Source organism: Schistocerca americana, chromosome 1, assembly GCF_021461395.2.
Source record: "Schistocerca americana isolate TAMUIC-IGC-003095 chromosome 1, iqSchAmer2.1, whole genome shotgun sequence".
NCBI classification, from domain to species: domain Eukaryota; kingdom Metazoa; phylum Arthropoda; class Insecta; order Orthoptera; family Acrididae; genus Schistocerca; species Schistocerca americana.
In genome coordinates, this window is record NC_060119.1 from 754,902,249 (window position 1) to 754,922,255 (window position 20,007).

At 40.2% G+C, this 20,007-nt stretch overlaps 1 protein-coding gene across 4 annotated transcripts in view; it reads right to left on the reverse strand.

The window, feature by feature from the left end:
• Positions 1-20,007, reverse strand: part of LOC124611375 (ATP-binding cassette sub-family C member 5-like) — a 515,589-nt gene that overhangs the window by 290,078 nt on the left and 205,504 nt on the right. For 2 of the 4 annotated variants that reach the window (XM_047140240.1, XM_047140241.1), the window contains exons 12-15: positions 13,403-13,513; positions 11,827-11,937; positions 1,062-1,207; positions 859-979 (exon numbers count right to left, since the gene is read on the reverse strand). In XM_047140240.1, coding sequence (XP_046996196.1) covers positions 859-979; positions 1,062-1,207; positions 11,827-11,937; positions 13,403-13,513 — 489 coding nt within the window. The remainder of the gene's footprint in view (positions 1-858; positions 980-1,061; positions 1,208-11,826; positions 11,938-13,402; positions 13,514-20,007) is intronic. The other 2 variants (XM_047140243.1, XM_047140242.1) reach the window with 1 other exon arrangement.

Genomic DNA, 20,007 nt, shown 5'->3' on the forward strand with positions numbered 1-20,007 from the left:
CTAAAGCCCTTTTTGTTGAGTGGGTGTAATTGCTCCCTGTTGTTTCACCTATACCACTAGGATTATTTTTAAGTAATAGAGTCATCATGGTATACTCATAAACACTAGGCAAACATGAGTCGGCCCAGACAGAGGCTCGTTTACATGGGGTAGCCTTATACAACTGAGATGCAGCAGGTTTCCCGGAGGTTGCCCGCTAATGACTATTTAACCTCAAGAGATATCCATCCCATTGGCACACAGTGCACCCTCAGGTTGAGTTTTTCTTTTTTTTTATAGAAGTTTATATCACCCTCATGATGCAGGCAATTAATTAACCCATGACCATATTCACTGTAACAACATAACATTACACCAGATGTGCCACACGGTGGGCCCTGAAGCTTGCCCAAGGCTTATAGTTATAGAGGACTGGCAGTGTTCATCAAGAAAGCCAAACCCATATCGAGCAGTCAGTGAAGGCTGAGATTACTGAAGTGCTCATCATTTGGCACAACCTGGGAGGTATTTGTGGTGTGCTGACTGCCACAAATCAAGAAAGCATTACTCCTCCTATAATGTTTTCATGAAAATGTACTGCCAAGTTTAATCAAAAGGCTAAAGCAGGTAATAATGAGGTGACAGCAAAGAAATGAATGTGAAAATCACAAATCAAACAAAATACATGTGATAATTTTGTTTTGTTTCTAAATACTGCTTTGTTGTCTGCTTCATTTTTTTTTTTTTTTGGGTCCTACAGGTACAATGCCAAGCTCAATCAAAATTCTGTTGATACTACATATAATCATAAAGTTTCATAGCAAGGCTGGTTTAGCCACTCCTTCTTAGACTACTGTTGACCTTTTAAGCTATACTTACTTTCGAAACAAGTAAATTAATATCAGAAATAATATTCTCATTTTTTTCAGATGTGGCAATGTATGACTTTAGTTTTTCTGTTTCAGTGGCATCTGAATTGTCTTCTGCATTGGCACATGTGCTGAAAACCAGATTAATTAATTAACAACATTGTCTGTATAACATAAGTGTTACAGTACAGTGAAAAAGCTTTTCTTACTCACTCAGAAGTAGTGTAGCCTGGTTTATTGTCAACATCAGAGACAACAGGTCCATCCATTGCAAAGCTTCCATTGTTAATACACAGTGCTTGAGTTTTATCAACAGGGCGAGTTATGTAGGACATCATATCTTGAAGCACCAGAAGTTTCTGTTAGAATAATTTCAAAAATTTATCCATCATTTAAGAAATAAGTTAAAGGTTTGCATTAATGTATTGTAACACAGTGTGCAGGTATGATAATTTGGGTCAAGCACTTTTCAAAAAGTGTGGATTTTATTCTGGGAGCAAAAGTGTAGCATAACACTGTAGTTATCAAACATGGTTTGTTTAAGTTGTGGAAAGATTATGAGAAAATTGCAGTAAATCAAATGTGGATACAAAAATAATTTGAGGAGCAAGGCAGTTTAACCTTTAACAATTACTTAATGTTTCACACAGTTTAACCATTAACTATTACTTATGGTTTTGCATATTATTGTCACAACTTTCTTTTGAATTACATATTTCTTTCCCACCCTGGACAAATCTGTATTGGCCATGAACATGAGTAAGTAAAACTTCATTCCATTTCTTTTTCTTCATCAGAATAATTCTGCTGTCTAAAAGGTCAAACATTAAAATTGTGTGTGTGTTCCCATCAGTTTGATTTCTGTGTATGTGTATGTGCAGCAGAAATCAATGATGTAATGTAACTGGATAGAGAAAAAACCTACTCACCAAACAGCGGCAGAACACGCACATTAAAGAAGGTAATAATTTGGCAAGCTTTTAAGGCCAGTGGCTTCTTCTTCGGGAGAAGGACTGAAGGGGAAGGAAGAGGGGTGAAGGTTAAGGACTGGAGAGATCTAGGAAAAGGGGTAGATTTCAGAAAAGTCACCCAGAACTGCAGGTCAGGGGAGACTTACCATCATATCTGTAATAATAATTGTGTTTGTACTATACCTCTTCTTCATCTATTCTTTTGTGGCTTCACAATTCATTGTGAACCTTGGTCTCACCAACAATTCTCTGCCAATTATCACAATGGGTGATTATCAATCACAGATATTTAAACTGGTCAATTTTCTCAAAACTATAATTGCCCAACATTATTGAGGGTGGCATGTTCTCTTTCCATGCTTTCCCAGCAGTCATTTATTTTGTTTTCTGCTGTTTTATTTTCATTCCCATATTCCCAGTGACCTGCTCAAGTTCAAAGAATGCCTCCTCCACTGCCCTTCTAGTTGTTGAGACTGTATCTATGTCATTGGCATGTGGTAGTATCTGCATTGACTTGTAGAAGATCATTCCCATGGACAGGAGGTTTGCATCCCTCATGACCTTCTCCAAGTTAGTATTAAAAAGGAGGCACAGCAATGCATCTTATTGCCTTACACCATCTTGTATATCTAATGGATCATTTACCTAATCTATGTTATAAAATTCCATTCGCTTGCATGTACCCTTCTAAGTGTTGCAATTTACACAGACATTAACGTATTATAATTTCTTTTTTAAAACAATTATTCTCTGTTTATAGTAGACCAAAAGACCACTGTACACTGTGTTACAACTATGTGCAGAGTTATCGATAATCATTACAGAAGCAAATTCAAAGCCTATTAACAAGATCATCGTTAAATGACTTCTGCAACAACAGAAAACATTAAAGGCAGAAATGTAATGAGTAATGCTGAATAACTAGTTTCATTGCAGAAATTGAAACATTAAAAATATGAATACTCATATAAATCATTGAATGACAAGTATGCTTTCAAATAATAGAACAGTTTTATGTTATATGAAAGACCAGCAGTACACTAAAACAGAGAAAAAGTTAGAAAAGTGTGCTCCACCCAAACATGCAAAAGTAAGAAAGTTAACAGAAAAAATTCAATCACTCCCAAGCACAGACAGCTCTATATACAGTTACAAATCTTTTTCATCCTTCACTATATTGAAATTCCACAACAAACTTCTTTACATTGTTTGATTATGTGTTAGAATTATTTGCCTTTCATGTCACCGAACACTATGTGAAATTTGTAATTCTTGGTATCTCATTTAATAAACAGTCACACTGTGATAAGGAGTGAACTGAAATACAACAAATGAAGAGAGTTTGGAAGTGTAAATTCATCAGAAATGATACTAAGAAACACCCTATCACAAATTTATTGATGGATTTGTTTGTTATGATCCTAAAAACTAGAGATGAATCATTAAACAACTTATGATGATACAGCATGTATAGTGTGTAATTATAATATAGCTAAGAATTTTGTTGCTGTATCTCAATTTAAAAATGGAATAAAGGAATAGACCAGCTCCTGATTTTTAAATTTAATGGTTGATGATAATGTGTGACATGAAATGCTAGAACATCTACACTGTGATATAACATAATATTGAAAATAAAGGTCTTGTATCCTGGCACAGCAAGTTCAAAGGCCTGCAAGAAGCTATGGAACTCAACTATAGGTGCCACACAGTGCTGTTACATCTGCATGTGCTGGTGTTGCTGCTGCAAGTGGTGCCATGAGGACTCAGCCACCTTGCTGGCTTATCAGTGCCTGTGGCAGCCAGTTAAGGCCATCACCTCCACAATCAGTCTTGATTTCTCTGTGCTACTGTACTGAACTCATTACACATTGCTGTCTTAATTCTTATTTTGCATCGTCTTAGATACTGATCTTGGGTTACTTGCTGGACTTGTTATTCAGCCATGCTATCTCCACTGTCTGTCTTTATCTAATTGCTGTCCACCTGTTTACTCTCTGGCAGCTTGCTGTTGATTCGCCAAGCCACTAAGCCAATCTCCCGTGGCTCTCATGTCATTCCTAGTCTTGTCTGATTCCAGTCACTATAACTGATGACAAGAAAGAAGGTTAGAGGCATGCCATGGGTGTAAAGCTTGTGCAGCTCATGGAACAGCAACAGCAACAGCAGTTAAATGACAGACTGAATTGCTCCATGAGGAAATTCAGCTTTTGTCAGGTCGCTTACAGGTTTAGGGTTCCCAACACATCCAGACTGTGGTCACTTCCCACCAGAAGGAGACCCCACCCACCTGTCTTCCTGTCATTTAATGACATCAAAGATGATTGAGACATGTACTTGCAGCAGCTGAAACAGTACCTCATCGTTTTTCAGGTACCTGAGAATGCTCTCCAATGGTCTCAAGCTTCCCTAGAGACGTTTATCTTATTAAAGAAGTTCGCTTCATTCTCGAATCTTGTCATGCTCACATTTGAGATGTGCTTGTTGCTGTCTGATTATTAATCACAACAGTTCCATGTGGTCATATCGTGCCTTGAGTTCCATCTATATCAAAAGCAATCTGGTCAGTCATACCATTCATTGGGGACAGACTTGCAAGGGTAGAGTCGACATTGTGATTTTACTTGCATGAACCCAGTTTGCAAACCTTCATATGCAGATTCTTAAATCTGAGATGTAATGGTCCAGTTGGCTCCCATGATATATTGAAAATCATGCACTCTTTCAGGATTGCACAGGCTGCAAATAAATGCCTCATGGCTTGACCCCAAGTAGTGGCAGTCCAGACATCACCTTGGCGGTGGAATTCTTATATGTCTTTTTCCTGATGGTGGCATTGCGATTCATTGATTTTGGATGTGTCAATAGCCTCTGAACAGCCTGTCACACCACATCGGCATAAGCAGTAGGGTTTCCTGTCATGTCCTGACTGCTTCAAAGCACACCCACAGGCATACTGTCTGGATCACTGGGCACACTGTACCCATTGTGGGAAAGATGAGCATCTCTGCGCTGTCTGTTGTCAACCATCTGGGCAGTCAGATGTCACTCCTCACATGCATATTGAGACAGTGCATGAAATTCTAGCAAACTGGGAAGTTTGTTTCAGGTAGACACAGGAACAACCATTTCTTTGATTAACATCCAAACATACGCTCATCTTGGTTCCCCTGACTTGGCTCCACCCTTCTCTCTGGGATCAACTCACATTCAATGCTGCATACAAAAGGTTGTGTGGCTGATAATTCTGTTTTTTGTCGATAGTCACTCTGCTAGCACCATTTTCAGTCTGGACACCTTCCCACTTTTGGATTTTTGATCACTGATGAGGTTCACATCATTTGAAACATAGTTTGCTTCCAGGAGTGACCTCTGTATCACCTTTGTGCTTTTATTTGAACATGGCTTGGAGTGCACAATGAATTTCTAGGCTCGTATGTCCTTATGTCCAGATGCAGTGTGCTGCTTCTGCCAAGCACAGCCTATTCTGTTTCCTTATGGATGGCTGTTAAGCAAGAACTCAGTCACCTCCTTGAAACTGGGGTAATTGAACCTCTTAAAACCAGTGTTTGGGCCACACCCCTCGTGGTATTAAGAAGCCAAATGACGCTCTCTGACTATGTGGACACTTCAAATTGACAATTAATCCCTTGGCAAAATTGGAAACCTACCACATACCACATCCAGAGGACCTCCTCATGAAGCTTGCTGGAAGTGAATATTTTTGAAGATGCATATTTTCAGATCCCAAGGGATGAGGAATTGCAATGCATTGTGGTCATCAACACTGCCTTTGACTTATACAGATTCAAGTCTTTGCCCTTTGGGGTTTTTTCTGCTCAGTAAATCTTCCAGAGATACCTGGAACAGTTAATCTTCTCCATTCCTACTTGTACTATCTATCTTGATGACTCAATTGTTACAGGCAGTATGCACCAGGACCATTGGTACAACCTTTGTGCCTCTTACACAAAGTCAGTTTTTTTTCAGGAGGAAGTGGAATGCCTTGAACACTTGCTCAACAAAGAAGGGATCCAGCCCACTGACTGCCACATTTCTGCCACCACTCTCTACCGTGCTTCCACAACATGTACCACCTGCAGGCTTTTTTGGGAAAGGTGAATTATCATAAGTTCCTTCCATGAGTGGTCCACATTATGCATCCACTCAACTTGTTGTGAAAGAATGGCATGCAATTCAGGCAGATGGTTGACTATGACCACACTTTCACACAGTTGAAACATTTGCTGCACTGAGCATCCTGCCTTATGCCATTTTCTCTGCCACAATTTTTGTTTGCCGATGCTTCTCTCTATGGTACTGGTGCAGTGCAGCACATAGGAACGATGACATTAACAATACTGAGCAACTGATTCTCCAAGATGCAAAGTGAAAAGACACATCGGTGATCATCTCTGCCATTAAAAAGTTTTGTGTATGTTCTCCTGCTTGTCCTCGCGGTTGATACTCATCATGTACTCATCTCACCTACCCTGTGCCCTCAGGTCTTGCAACTTCTCTGTAATGGGCATGGGGTATAACATGGATGAAAGTCCCTGAACGATGCCATTCCTGCTGGCTGGGACTGAACAAAGAAGTGGAGGCCATGTCGCACAGCCGTTCTGCTGTGCCTGGAACCAGGCTGCTCCTTCGCAGTACTTCACCCCTTGGCCCACCAGCTGTTGCCCCTGTGACTAAATTCACCTGGACTTCACTAGCCCTTTTCTCGGCTCTATGTAGCTCATTGTCATGGATGCTTATTCTAGCTACCTATACATGTCCATCAACACTGACACAACTCTCAATGCCCTTGTCCTGATTCTAGTGATCGAAGAGTTTCCCTGCAACATGATGTCTGGCAATGGGCCCCAATTTATGGTGACAGCTTTTGAACAGTCCTGCACTTCCAATGGCATCTGTTTAGTCTACCATTTTACCCATCCTCCAATGGCAAAGCGGAGCATATGGTCCAAATGTTTAAACAATGAATGTTGAAACTGTTGGGCACTTCCAGCACCACATCAATGCTCACAACGTTTCTGAGAACCTACAGAACCATCGATGCTGACGACTATAACCTGGCCCCATGGACGGCACCCACATACTCTCCTCCTCCTGGCCCCACAGCCCAGGGAACCCCAGACCAGGCACACTGGGTGCTTTATGCCAGACTCAGTTATCTGGGCACCCTTATATGGGATAAAATCCTCTTACTGCAAGCCACTGTGGTTGCCACCCATGGGTGGTGCCTTACAATTATTGACACTCTGAAGGGTTTGGAGTGCTGTCGTATCAACTGGCTCTGTGTGCCGACCACCTGCGCCATTACCACCAGCTCTGTCAGACCTGGAACGCCAGTCATCGCTACTCGCACACCCACACAGGTAACAACTTGTGCTCCAGGACACCAGCAGCGGTTCCTGAGGACACCAGCATGGAGGTGAAGGTCTCTGTGTCCCTTCCACCCCTCTCCGCCTCATTGCCCGTACTGTCATTGCCCATGCTGCAGCATGTTGCCAGGAGCCCCAGAGAGAGAGAGACAGAGACAGAGAGAGGAAACTAGATGAGTGAATACATTTTTCTAATAGATGTGTGGTGACCTAACATCACAATGTTTAGATGTGTGGTGAACTTAGATCATAATGTTCCTCACTAATGGTGACACTCTGAAATAATTTCATACAGTTACTGGTCTGTACCATACGTGTATTTCCCTTCAAATACTACAGCTGCAAATTCTCAATTTTTTATCAAGGTGAGTCAGTGACAGACTTCTGAGTGGAAATCTGTGTCTATTAATTCCATCCGGTGCCATGATACATGACTCACAGAGGACATGTGAAATTCATCCTACTGTGAACTGTTTCACTGATAACACAGTGACAAAGGAACTCCACAATTATGGAGAAATTAATGAGTCTTAAAAAAAAATAATAAAATAAATATCGAACCATCAGAGTGCCTTGTAAAAACATGACAAAATACATTTAGATTCCTGTGAGAAAGTAGATGAGCTACAAGTGGATCTATAACTTGTTCTGGGGAATCCATATTTCTGCCATTCAAATTTCTGCCACTTCTTTGGTCACTAAATCACACAAATATGGCTCTGTGACTGTGATTTGAATGCTGGCCAAATTAATTGAGTGACCAGTGGAAATACAATGCTCAATGACTAGAAATTTAGTTAGTTGAAGAAGATAGGTGTCACAGAAATTCAACACACTTTCTTCAGCCATGCATGAGATTTGTCCTAGATAACACTCCCCAGATTCACTTATAACTTTACAGATTTTTGACTTCATAGTCCCCACAGGAGTTGCTGTCTTGGCTGGCAGGCAAAATGATCTCTTTCACCTAGCATTTTTTCATTACTCTTGTTATTTTTGAAGGGACATGCCCATACATGGAAGAAAGATCACTAACCTGATACCCTCCTCTTCCAGAAACTGGTCCTGTATTCTCTCATTCACCATAAGCTTAATTTGGTGTGAAGCATATCCATTATTTTTTAATACCAACAGTGGGGGGGGGGGGGGGGGGCACATTTGTTGCACAGAATTTTAAAATATAATGATCAGGGGACAAAAGTCAACACATTTTCCAGGATTTGCTTTGGAAGTATCTCATAAATTTTGTCATGTCAAACTTAGGGAACATTCAGAAGAGTAGTTTCTCATTATTATAAATTACTCATTCGCTAATACCACACTACTGTGTACCATTGTTGGTTGCACTCATTTTCCAGAGCAGAATCAGTCTAGTTCCTCATCTTCATAAAAGAACTTCATAGCCTTTCTTTTCACTTCATTCTGTAGCCCTCTAGTAGAACATCTAATATTCTTTATTGTAATCTAATTTTCTTGCTTTCCATATAATACACAACCTCAGACTTTCCCAACATCTTCTTAATACATCAGAATAGTGGAACCAGTAAGTCACAACCTGACGTTTTTCTAGACTTATTGGCTACATATAATTTTTGCTTCAATTCTTTGATAATTTCATCATCATATGGACTATGGAATTGCTCTGTCATCCAGTTCATTTATAACACATGCACATTATACAGGGCTATTACAAATGATTGAAGCGATTTCATAAATTCACTGTAGCTCCATTCATTGATATATGGTCACGACACACTACAGATACGTAAAAAACTCATAAAGTTTTGTTCGGCTGAAGCCGCACTTCAGGTTTCTGCTGCCAGAGTACTCGAGAGCGCAGTGAGACAAAATGGCGACAGGAGCCGAGAAAGCGTATGTCGTGCTTGAAATGCACTCACATCAGTCAGTCATAACAGTGCAGCGACACTTCAGGATGAAGTTCAACAAAGATCCACCAACTGCTAACTCCATTCGGCGATGGTATGCGCAGTTTAAAGCTTCTGGATGCCTCTGTAAGAGGAAATCAACGGGTCGGCCTGCAGTGAGCGAAGAAATGGTTGAACGCGTGCGGGCAAGTTTCACGCGTAGCCCGCGGAAGTCGACGAATAAAGCAAGCAGGGAGCTAAACGTACCACAGCCGACGGTTTGGAAAATCTTATGGAAAAGGCTAAAGCAGAAGCCTTACTGTTTACAATTGCTACAAGCCCTGACACCCGATGACAAAGTCAAACGCTTTGAATTTTCGGCGCGGTTGCAACAGCTCATGGAAGAGGATGCGTTCAGTGCGAAACTTGTTTTCAGTGATGAAGCAACATTTTTTCTTAATGGTGAAGTGAACAGACACAATGTGCAAATCTGGGCGGTAGAGAATCCTCACGCATTCGTGCAGCAAATTCGCAATTCACCAAAAGTTAACGTGTTTTGTGCAATCTCAAAGTTTAACGTTACAGGACACGTGTATCTGGACATGCTGGAAAATTGGCTCATGCCACAACTGGAGACCGACAGCGCTAACTTCATCTTTCAACAGGATGGTGCTCCACCGCACTTCCATCATGATGTTCGGCATTTCTTAAACAGGAGATTGGAAAACCGATGGATCGGTCGTGGTGGAGATCATGATCAGCAATTCATGTCATGGCCTCCACGCTCTCCCGACTTAACCCCATGCGATTTCTTTCTGTGGGGTTATGTGAAAGATTCAGTGTTTAAACCTCCTCTACCAAGAAACGTGCCAGAACTGCGAGCTCGCATCAACGATGCTTTCGAACTCATTGATGGGGTAATGCTGCGCCGAGTGTGGGAGGAACTTGATTATCGGCTTGATGTCTGCCGAATCACTAAAGGGGCACATATCAAACATTTGTGAATGCCTAAAAAAACTTTTTGAGTTTTTGTATGTGTGTGCAAAGCATTGTGAAAATATCTCAAATAATAAAGTTATTGTAGAGCTGTGAAATCGCTTCAATCATTTGTAATAACCCTGTATTTCACATACTGTCACCCCAAGGCATGAATTTCCTCTCAGAAGGCAGCAACTGAGTTACTTTGAGCACTGCTGCAAAGTATTCAGTTCTAATATTGAAAAAAAAAATGGAGGTGTCCCAGCTACTTGTCTGAATTCCTTTGCAATATTACATTTCCGGGAAAACATCAACTATCATATGTAAAACAATAATGGAATTCCAGGATGGAACAATACATAAAATAATGGAAAGGGAATCACTCACCGTAGAACAGATGTAGCAGAAAACAGTATAAACACTAACTTTCAAGTTGATATTCTACGTAAAGTACACTTCTTCATACACACACAACCACCCAAATGCACACTCCTGCAGCTTCGGTGAGACTGACTATTCACTATCACTTATTTGGAGCAGTTGCTTGTTTGGATGGAGGTGGGGATAGGGTAGAAAAGAGCACACAAGACAAGGAGAGGGTAGTGGGATAATGTGAGGTAGGTCTTTCAACAGGTGACTCAGCTGGATGAACTGGATAGGATATTGTCTGCCAATTCAGGTTCTGGTAAGGTTGTAAGTATATTTCGACAAATCCTACACTCCACTGCAGTTGCAGCATTCATGGGTGGCAAGGAAGAGACTTTTTAACATGGAATGGGTGGCTGCTGTCAAAGGAGAGGTATTCTTGATGGATGGCACACTTGAAATGAGCAATCATATTTATAGAGCCACCAGAAACTACATAGGTAGTTTGTTGAAATGAGAAAGACCAGCTGAAGCGGATTAAGGAGTATTACTTCAACAGCTGTTTCACCACATACTTCCTTCTAGCACAAGTTTCTCTTAAGTACACAGGTGGGATTTGTCTCCCCAGTACACCCTGCACTCTTACAATCCTTCTGGCCTAAGCCTCCATTAACCTGTTTCTCACTGCCTCACCTTACCTTTCTCCTTCTCTCTTTGTCCACATGTCTCCTTCCCCATCCAGACTGTGTACTGCTTCCTCCCACCTCGCTCTCTCTCTCTCTCTCTCTCTCTCTCTCTCTTTCTCTTTCTCCCCCCCCCCCCCCCCCCCCCCCCCCAATCTCCTGATGTGCAGCCGTTGAGTCATTGGTCGAAAAACATGTCTTGCACTAGCCCACCTCCTTTTGCCCAGGCAGCTGCTCTCAATAAACGATAATTAGTATTGCTGCTGCAGTAGTGTGCAACTGTTTACTGTTATATGCGTCTATGCACCACACATCAGTATGTTATAGGTGAGTGGTTGCTTTTCCTTAGTTTACCTATAAATTCATAGGTAACATAATCACCAATCTCTAACAGACATATACAAACATGGTACAGTAGAAATGAATTTCCGATATTGAGGTATGTCTTCCACATTTCCGTCCTAGAAAGACATTGTCAGTATCTACTTATTTTACTGTCTCTAAATAGATAGTGTCTTGAACTGTTGCTGTAAAAAAGTAATAAAATATATAATAAACTTTACTTTCATTATTATTTTTGTGCTGAAGTATGTTAATTATCTGACAGATTTGATCACAGTTTAATTAACAATGAACAATTCAATGATGGAATCTTAGAAAATGGGAAAAAGTGAAACAAGTTACACATTTTTGAATACTGTTACATGAATCAATAAGAAATGCACCTCTATTCTTCCAAAAGCAATTGCTGCATCATAAATATTGGCCACACCAATTTGCAAAGTGTTGAATGTATTCCTTATTTGACCATTAAGAACAGCAATCAGAGGAAATGCCTGAAAATGGATGTTATAGATAATAAATGACAGGAAAATGAGGATGTTTACAGTCAGTCCAATGATCAATATTACGCAAGATGACATGCACGTCACTGTCATTTTTATGTCATCATGATTATGAGCCTAGCCTGTAACATGAAATGATAAATATTAACTTTCCAATCTAAGCTACAGGCTACAGTAACCTGAATAAACATATGAAGATAGCAGTAGTGAATGACAGACAGGGTGAAACAGATAGCATTATCCTCTATAATGTACAGCAGTTCATTTATTTTTGGTGCATGACTGTTCTTTTTCTGACATTTTAATGTGGTAAAAAGAGGTTTTCTATATTCCTTATAATTTATACATCAAGAATCCCTATAAGATAGACGACCACCAAGACAGTTAAGAATGAGATTTTCAAGATAATGTGGAAAACGAGCAAACACTTTTGGAAATTACTGACTGGAGTGATTACTATAACAATGGACAAGTTTGCTAAATACTGTCACGTCAGCAGCAAATATCTTACACAGAATGTAATTTTTTACACTGAAGCTATATTAAAATAATTAAAAATATTCTCCTTTAAAGAACCACCAACAACATCAGCATGCATCAGAGTATGAAATAGAAGTCTTATTAACTGGAAACCACACTGTAGGAAAGGGAAGTAACAACTGTTGTGGCAAGTTGGTTACTGCATAATTATGCAAATGTACTACTAATCCTTTTCCAATATTACTATCTCAAATTATTTAGCAATTAGAACTTAACAGTTCGTGTGTCATATGGTATGCTCCATGACTATATATTAAGTTGCCTAACCGCATCCTAATAAACACTCTAACTATGCAGCATCAGCACATCCATAGTGACTCCACATTTTCTTCCTTTCCTGGGGCTCCCAGTACTAGAGTAATCAGAAGGATCTCGAAGAAGGTGCCCAATTCTTGGTGTCTTGATGACCACAATGTAAAAGTTCTTCTGGTAATGTTCCCTGTCATGACATTAGCAATGGTGAAGAAGAATAGATAATGCACAAGAAAATCAACAGGTTAAACATGAACAATGATGCTGATCAATATGAAATCAGTCTTGTACCTCGATCAAAATAGGTATGTAATTGTAACCATCTCACCCCAATGGACATATTACTTTCCATTTACAAAGAACTAATGGTTTAAACTGTTCGAACTAACTATTTCAATCACTCTAGTTTCCATGTGCCTTACCATGTAATTACAAACCTACTTTACTGTGAATGTGAATAATATTTTAATCAATGAAACACATATATGAGAATCGTAGGGCACTAAGAAATAGACTAATTCATCACCATTTAAAAATAAAAATTATTTATTATTGAACTCAATGCTAAAAAGTAATATGGATGGCCTTATAAGATTTTTATGATATACAAAACAGAATAAAACTTTAAGTTATTAGCATCATATTGCTGAAAATGATAAACGACCTTTATTCTAGAGAGAGAAATAATCCCTTCAACAATAACTCTACTTCCTTCACGTAATCTGCTTAGAACATCTTTTAATTGATTTCCAAAAACTGCACAAATGGGAAAAGCCTGAAAATAAATGAAAAGAGAATTCAGTCACAGTTCAACTGAAGAATTATTCACTAATATCATTAACTGTTCAAATTTTAGTAAATGAAGTACAATCGCTCTTCCAAACAATGACCTTTCTTTCACCTGAAAATATGAGCATATTCAACAATCCTTTTACAAATAATTGCTTCATGAATTTATGTTTATTATTGATTTTATTATTATATCACTTCTGAAGAAAATTAAAAACTTAATATACAAGTACTTTTTTTTATACCTATAGTACTCCATAAAATGATTTTAAGTAATTATATGTAGTGATACATCTCAAATGTGCATCACTCACCACCTAAAAAAAAGTTAAAAATTGATCCCAAAGTATTGTACAGACTGATTATGAATGGCCCAAAAGCGCCAGTATATAGAACAGGTTACTTATGATTCTTTTCACGTATGGAGAACCAGAAAAGTCTAAAAATATAATTAATACTCTTTCCTATATGCCTAAAAATCCTGATATATTAATATTGTTCCTTATATGTCTAAATTACACATGAAAACATTTTGTGATTGGTATACAGTTATGGTTAAATGAATGGCCTGAAGACATATTAGAGTAATATGATTTGTAAATTTATGCCAAGTAACATTTCCATACGCAAAGAAGAATGTAATCACTTTATCTGATGATTGTCTCTTTTATGTCTGCCATTAATTAAATCTGATGGCAACGGAATTCACAAATTCAGTACTCAAGACCAAGTCATATGGTTTTATTATCAATATAGGCTGATATTGCAAGTAAATAGCAATACTGCTGACAATAAACTGCCAGTTGTCTGAGTAATCTAAAATATAAGTCACTACTTCTATGAATAATATGACTTTTAACAAAGGAAAGTTTAAATGAGAAAACTAATAAATTACAATATCGAATTGTTGGTCAATACTTAAGTGTAGGTGGTGAAACGTATGAAGCTGGTAACAGATATGTATAAAAGTAAAAGTAGCACAATACCTAGTTTTCAGAATTAATAGTTCCTTTGTTGGAGAAGAGACAGGGGTCAAAGGAAAGGTCAGTCACTCAGAACCCATCATGTGAGAGACCTACCTATAATGACGTGGGTTTTGCCTAAACTATACGTCTCTCGTCTTCATTGAAGGAGCTATTAATTCTACTATGAAGCGACAAAGAAATTGGTATAGGCATGTGCATCTTCATATTTTTGCAGCACAAAGAGTGTTTCATAACATTTCGGGCATGCAGCCACATAATTTATGCAGCTGCACTCCTGATATTTTATGGTACAGGCGTGCGCATTCACATACAGAGATATAAACAGCGATAAAATGGTGTTGTGGTCGGCAATGCCTATATAAGACGACAAGTGTCTGGCACAGTTGTTAGATCAGTTACTGCTGCTGCAACTGCAGGGTTATCAAGGTTTAAGTGAGTTTGAATGTGGTGTTATAGTCGGCGCGTGAGCAATGAGACACGGCATCTCCAAGATAGCAATGAAGTGGGGATTTTCTAGTATGAGCATTTCACGAGTGTACTGTGAATATCAGGAATCTGGGAAATATCCAAATCTCCGACATCACTGCAGCCAGAAAAATATCCTGCAAGAACAGGACTAATGACGACTAAACAGAGCTGTTCTACATTCCAGAAGTGCAAAACTTCTCCAAATTGCTGCAGATTTGAATTCTGGACCATTAACAAGTGTCAGCATGCAAACCATTCAACAAAACATCATCAATAAGGGCTTTCGGAGTCAAAGGCCCAGTCATGTACCCTTGATGACTGCATGACAGAAAGCTTTATGCCTCGGCTGGACCCACCATCACCGTCATTGGACTGCTGACGGCTGGAAACATGTTGCCTGGTCAGACGAATCTCGTTTCAAATTGTATCAAGCAGATGGACGTTTATGGGTATGGAAACAACCTCATGAATCTATGGACCCTGCATGTCAGCAGGGGAGTGTTCAAGCTCGTGGAGGCTCAGTAATGGTGTGGCACATGTGCAGTTGGAGTGATATGGGGTCCCTGAACACTTCCGATGACTACCAAACTCCCCAAACATGAACATTATTGAGCATATCTGGGATGCCTTGCAACATGCTGTTCAGAAGAGATCTCCACCCCATCGTACTCTTATGGATTTATGAATAGACCTGGAGGATTCATGGTGTCAATTCCCTCCAGCACTACTTCAGACATTAGTCGAGTCCATTCCTTGACGTGCTGCGGCACTTGTGCATGCAAGCGGGGGCCCTACACAGTATTAGTCAGGCGTACCAGTTTCTTTGCCTCTTCAGTGTAAGAACTAGGTACTCACTATTACTTCAGTATGTGTCTGTTGCCAGTACTACATTTTTCACTCCTGAAAGTAAATATTGGTCAATAATTTTCTCTCATAATAAATGACATGATGTGTTTGATATCTGACTCATTCATACCAAGATCAAAAGTCACTAAATTTTTCCTGTTACTGATGAACAAAAATTCAATTCTCAACATATTTAAAAGATGCTTCTAAGGATTTTCAGGTTTCCATCATTTGATTATCCACATAACTGATGTTTACAAAGATTATGTTCACATGTGAACACAAAGGTTTCATGTGACTTTTATGCATTGTCCTAAAAAAGCCTGAAAGAGTAAAACCTTTCTAAGTAGACAGTGCCATTTCTGTTACGAATTCCTCATTAAATATTAAACATTGAGCTCTCATTCCAAGGCATCAATGCATACGTACTTTGTGTTGTGCAGACCTTTATAAGAACAGCTTATTATACAATAATATAAACGGGGTCTGTCACAAACATTACATAGGCTCCCAGGTAGATCCTGTTATACTTCTAATTCAGTAATGAATGAAAAACCTCTAAGTTTTAGTAAGATCTGAAAACTGATCTCTCATATACACTGCTTTTCATGAATACTTTTGACTTCAGCAATTGAAGCATTATCTTGTTCTGATCCCATCATCATCTGTAATAATCCTTCATTACATTCTTTTGCCTACTACCTTGAAAATCCACTGCTTAAATGACTTACTCACATAAAGCTGTCTTTCATCTTAGTAGACACACTAGCCCTCAACTTCTTTGGTTTCTTGACCACTTTTCATCATTTTCTTGGTGTGAATGTATCAGAAGGCATTAGGCATTGTTCAGCAATACAGCAGTGATATCAATCATAGTGTTTTACTCAAATGAACCCACAAAACATATTGTGTTGTGAAATTTACTGCAATTGTCATGACGAAACAGTGGAAATGTGTTTTAATGGTTTAGAAGTTAGCATTACAGGCACATTAAGACCTTCTAGGCTTTTCAGGGTATGCTAAAGTGTTGCATTACAAGATGATATCTTTAGCTGAACCTTACAACTAGAATGTAAAAAGTTATGACCAGTGCAGTAGGTCCCAATAATATATTTGCCAAAAATGTTCACTGAAAAACTGAGCTATATTTTACAGCAACAGAGTTATTTGTCTTGATGCAGACATAAAGCACGATAACTGAAGAATGGTTTTCTGTCTGCTTCCAATATGAACACATAATCTGTTAACAAAGCCAAATTTATCAAAGGCAGAACACTGAATGAAGGCCACTAACAAGAACAACGAAGTACAGGGACTGTGCAGGACTGTACCACACTGAAACACAGCTGCTTGCTTCGCATACAGTGGTGATTGTCAACTGTGACCTTTAGCATCTCAGAGCTGCAAATTGATACCAGCTATTAGCAGGAACATTAAATCCCTTCCCCTGATATTGGTATATAGGGTCAAGAATATGCCACCCTATACCAGTGCTGGAGGGGAAAGGGGGTGGGGCGTAGGGGTGAGGGAGGCCAGCAGAATATCCTGCCGAAGGATCCAGTCACAGCCAGCAACCAACACAGGCGGCCAGGCAGAAGACTATGGATGTGGCAGCATGCTGGAAGCAACAGACTGCACCGGTACAACACAGGTGAGGGAAGGTCAGAGGGGAGGGACTGGTTCCAGCTCCATGGGTTACCAAACCACGAGACCCTCACCAGCCTTCCAGTGAGCAAGGCCAAGGGAGCAGAGGTCATATTGGAGACTGGAGGAGGAGAGGGGGGGGGGGGGGGGGGGGTGCATGGCAAAGGCAAGAGGTACAGCTGGTGGTGACCCTCGTGTCCAGCCTGGATGTCGGAGGTGATGGCGCAACTGTAACTGTGACCAAAGCCAGTAGCAGTGGTGTGCCAGAAAGATGTGCCCAGCAGCATACACTTTGGATTCATCCCCGATGCAGCCAAATGTGCATGCCCAGACACAGGTCCTCCCATGCATGGACTGGCAAGTATATGGCTAGGGAATGTTGGATGGGGCATGAGAGGCCTAACAGTGCACAATGCCAGCATGTGGGCAGCATTCTGACCTGAGTGACGCTGTTGATGGGGGCAAACTGATACACTGCAAGAAAGTGATGCAGAGCTTCCTCAATAGCTGATACCTGCAAGATCTTCCGCATCTGTGTTTTAAACATAAGGAACATCCACTTAGCCTCCATGTTGGAGTTGGAGTGAATGAGGATGGGGGACAGGCGTTCGATGTTGTTATGGTGACAGAATCCACGGAACTGCGTTCACATAAATTGGGGCCAATTATCCAACAAGCAGATAAATGGTGTTCCCTCAATGGCAAGTATCACTGAGCAGGGACGGATGATAGCAGGGGTGGTAGTGTACAGCATCCGTGCCACATAAAGGAAGTTTGAAAAGGCATCCACCACCACCAGCCACATAGCTACCTGAAACATCCTGGTAAAATCAACATAGACCCTATCCAATGGGTGGCCAGGGTTGGGTCACAGCAAGAAATGTAGCACAAGGTCCACTTGTTTAAAGGAGCAGGTATGACAGTAGTGCAAGTGCGTTCAAAGTCAGCATCAATGCCAGGCCAGTAGATATGCCTCCAGGCCAATGCCTTCATGTGTATCATACCTCAATGCAAATCATGAAGGAGCTGGAAGATGTCAGGGTGGAATGACAACCCAGCATTCAGAGACCACTGTGGCAAACATTAAGATATTCTTCATGGTGTTGAGCCAGTAGCACAACACAAAGTAATTGTGAAAGGCCAAGTTGGCCTGGCGGGAAACATAGTCTGGAAACTACTTCTGAACTGCAGACAAAACTTTCTGCAGGACCAGACATGGAACAACATCATGGCTACCTCTGGCAAGACCAGTGGGAGTTCATCCAGAGTTTCTTGTAGATATTGGTCAAGAGCAAAACAAACTTTCTCCCAGCAACCAAATTACATGTCAGGGCACAGAAGGAGGTGCTAAGGTGTCTGTGTGGGCCTGTATGGTGATGGGGTGAAAGTGGATTTCACAGTGGTACCCTCTTAAAAACAATGCTCGGCACTTTAGACACTGCACTGTTTTTTTCTGAGAGCTGAGAATGATCCCTGGACTACAAAATCAAGGGCTTGTGGCCAGTCAACAGGTGGAATTTGTTGCCAAACACATACACATGAAATTTCTTGACCCTGTAAATGATTGTTAAAACTCAATTTGTGAATAGTTAAGTTGTGGTGCAATCAACTTTTTGGACGTGAAAGCAATAGGCTTTTCAGAACCATCTGACAACTTAGGGGCAAAAATATAGAAATTTCATTCATGGATGTGTCCCCCGCAAGTGTAAATTGCAAGCCCAGCATATATGGCATCAGATACAATGCCACCTTGAGACCATCCTTATGGTGATCAAAACCCTGTTGATAGGTGGCCAACTATACAAATCAGATACCCTTCTTGTGGAGCTGATTTAGGGGGTTTTATGTCCACTCCTTATACAAATAAGTAATCCATAAAAAAAGCCAAGATCACACTGTGAGCTGAACATGGAAGGAACACCAATAACAGTAACCAGAAAGTCAGTGACCACAGCCAGGCTGGCATCTAAGTACAAATCACGTGGTGTGCTACTGAGAGCAACTCATGGGTGCTTGTGTAGCTCCATGCTGCAAGCAGTCGGGCCCACCTGACATGTCACTCACTCTTCTGGTGGTGCCTGTCAACTGTAATGCCTCTCAGCCACCAACGATTTTGTCCACTTGCAGGAATGTTAAAGAGGGTGTACAATTTGCATGACTTTGGGAATAAAGCTGGCATAGTACATGATTTTATCCATGAGTGACTGTAGCTGCTGAAGGTTAGTAAAAGTCAACATATTAGGGATCAAGTTGATATGGTCATGTGTGCATGTGATATCCTTGTGACTAAGAATGTGCCCCAGGTTTATGATGTTGGGGGCAAAGAAACTGCATTTTTCTAACTGACAGAGTAAGTCATTTTCCTCAACTCATTTGAAAAGGGATTTGAGATTCCTGTGGTGTTCCGGATGATTCAACACCTTAAAAATATAAAATCTAAACAACTGACACAGAGCAGAATACCTTCAATCAAATATTCTAAACACTTTCGGAAAATGGTATTTACATTAGCAGCTGACACGATGCATCACTGAAT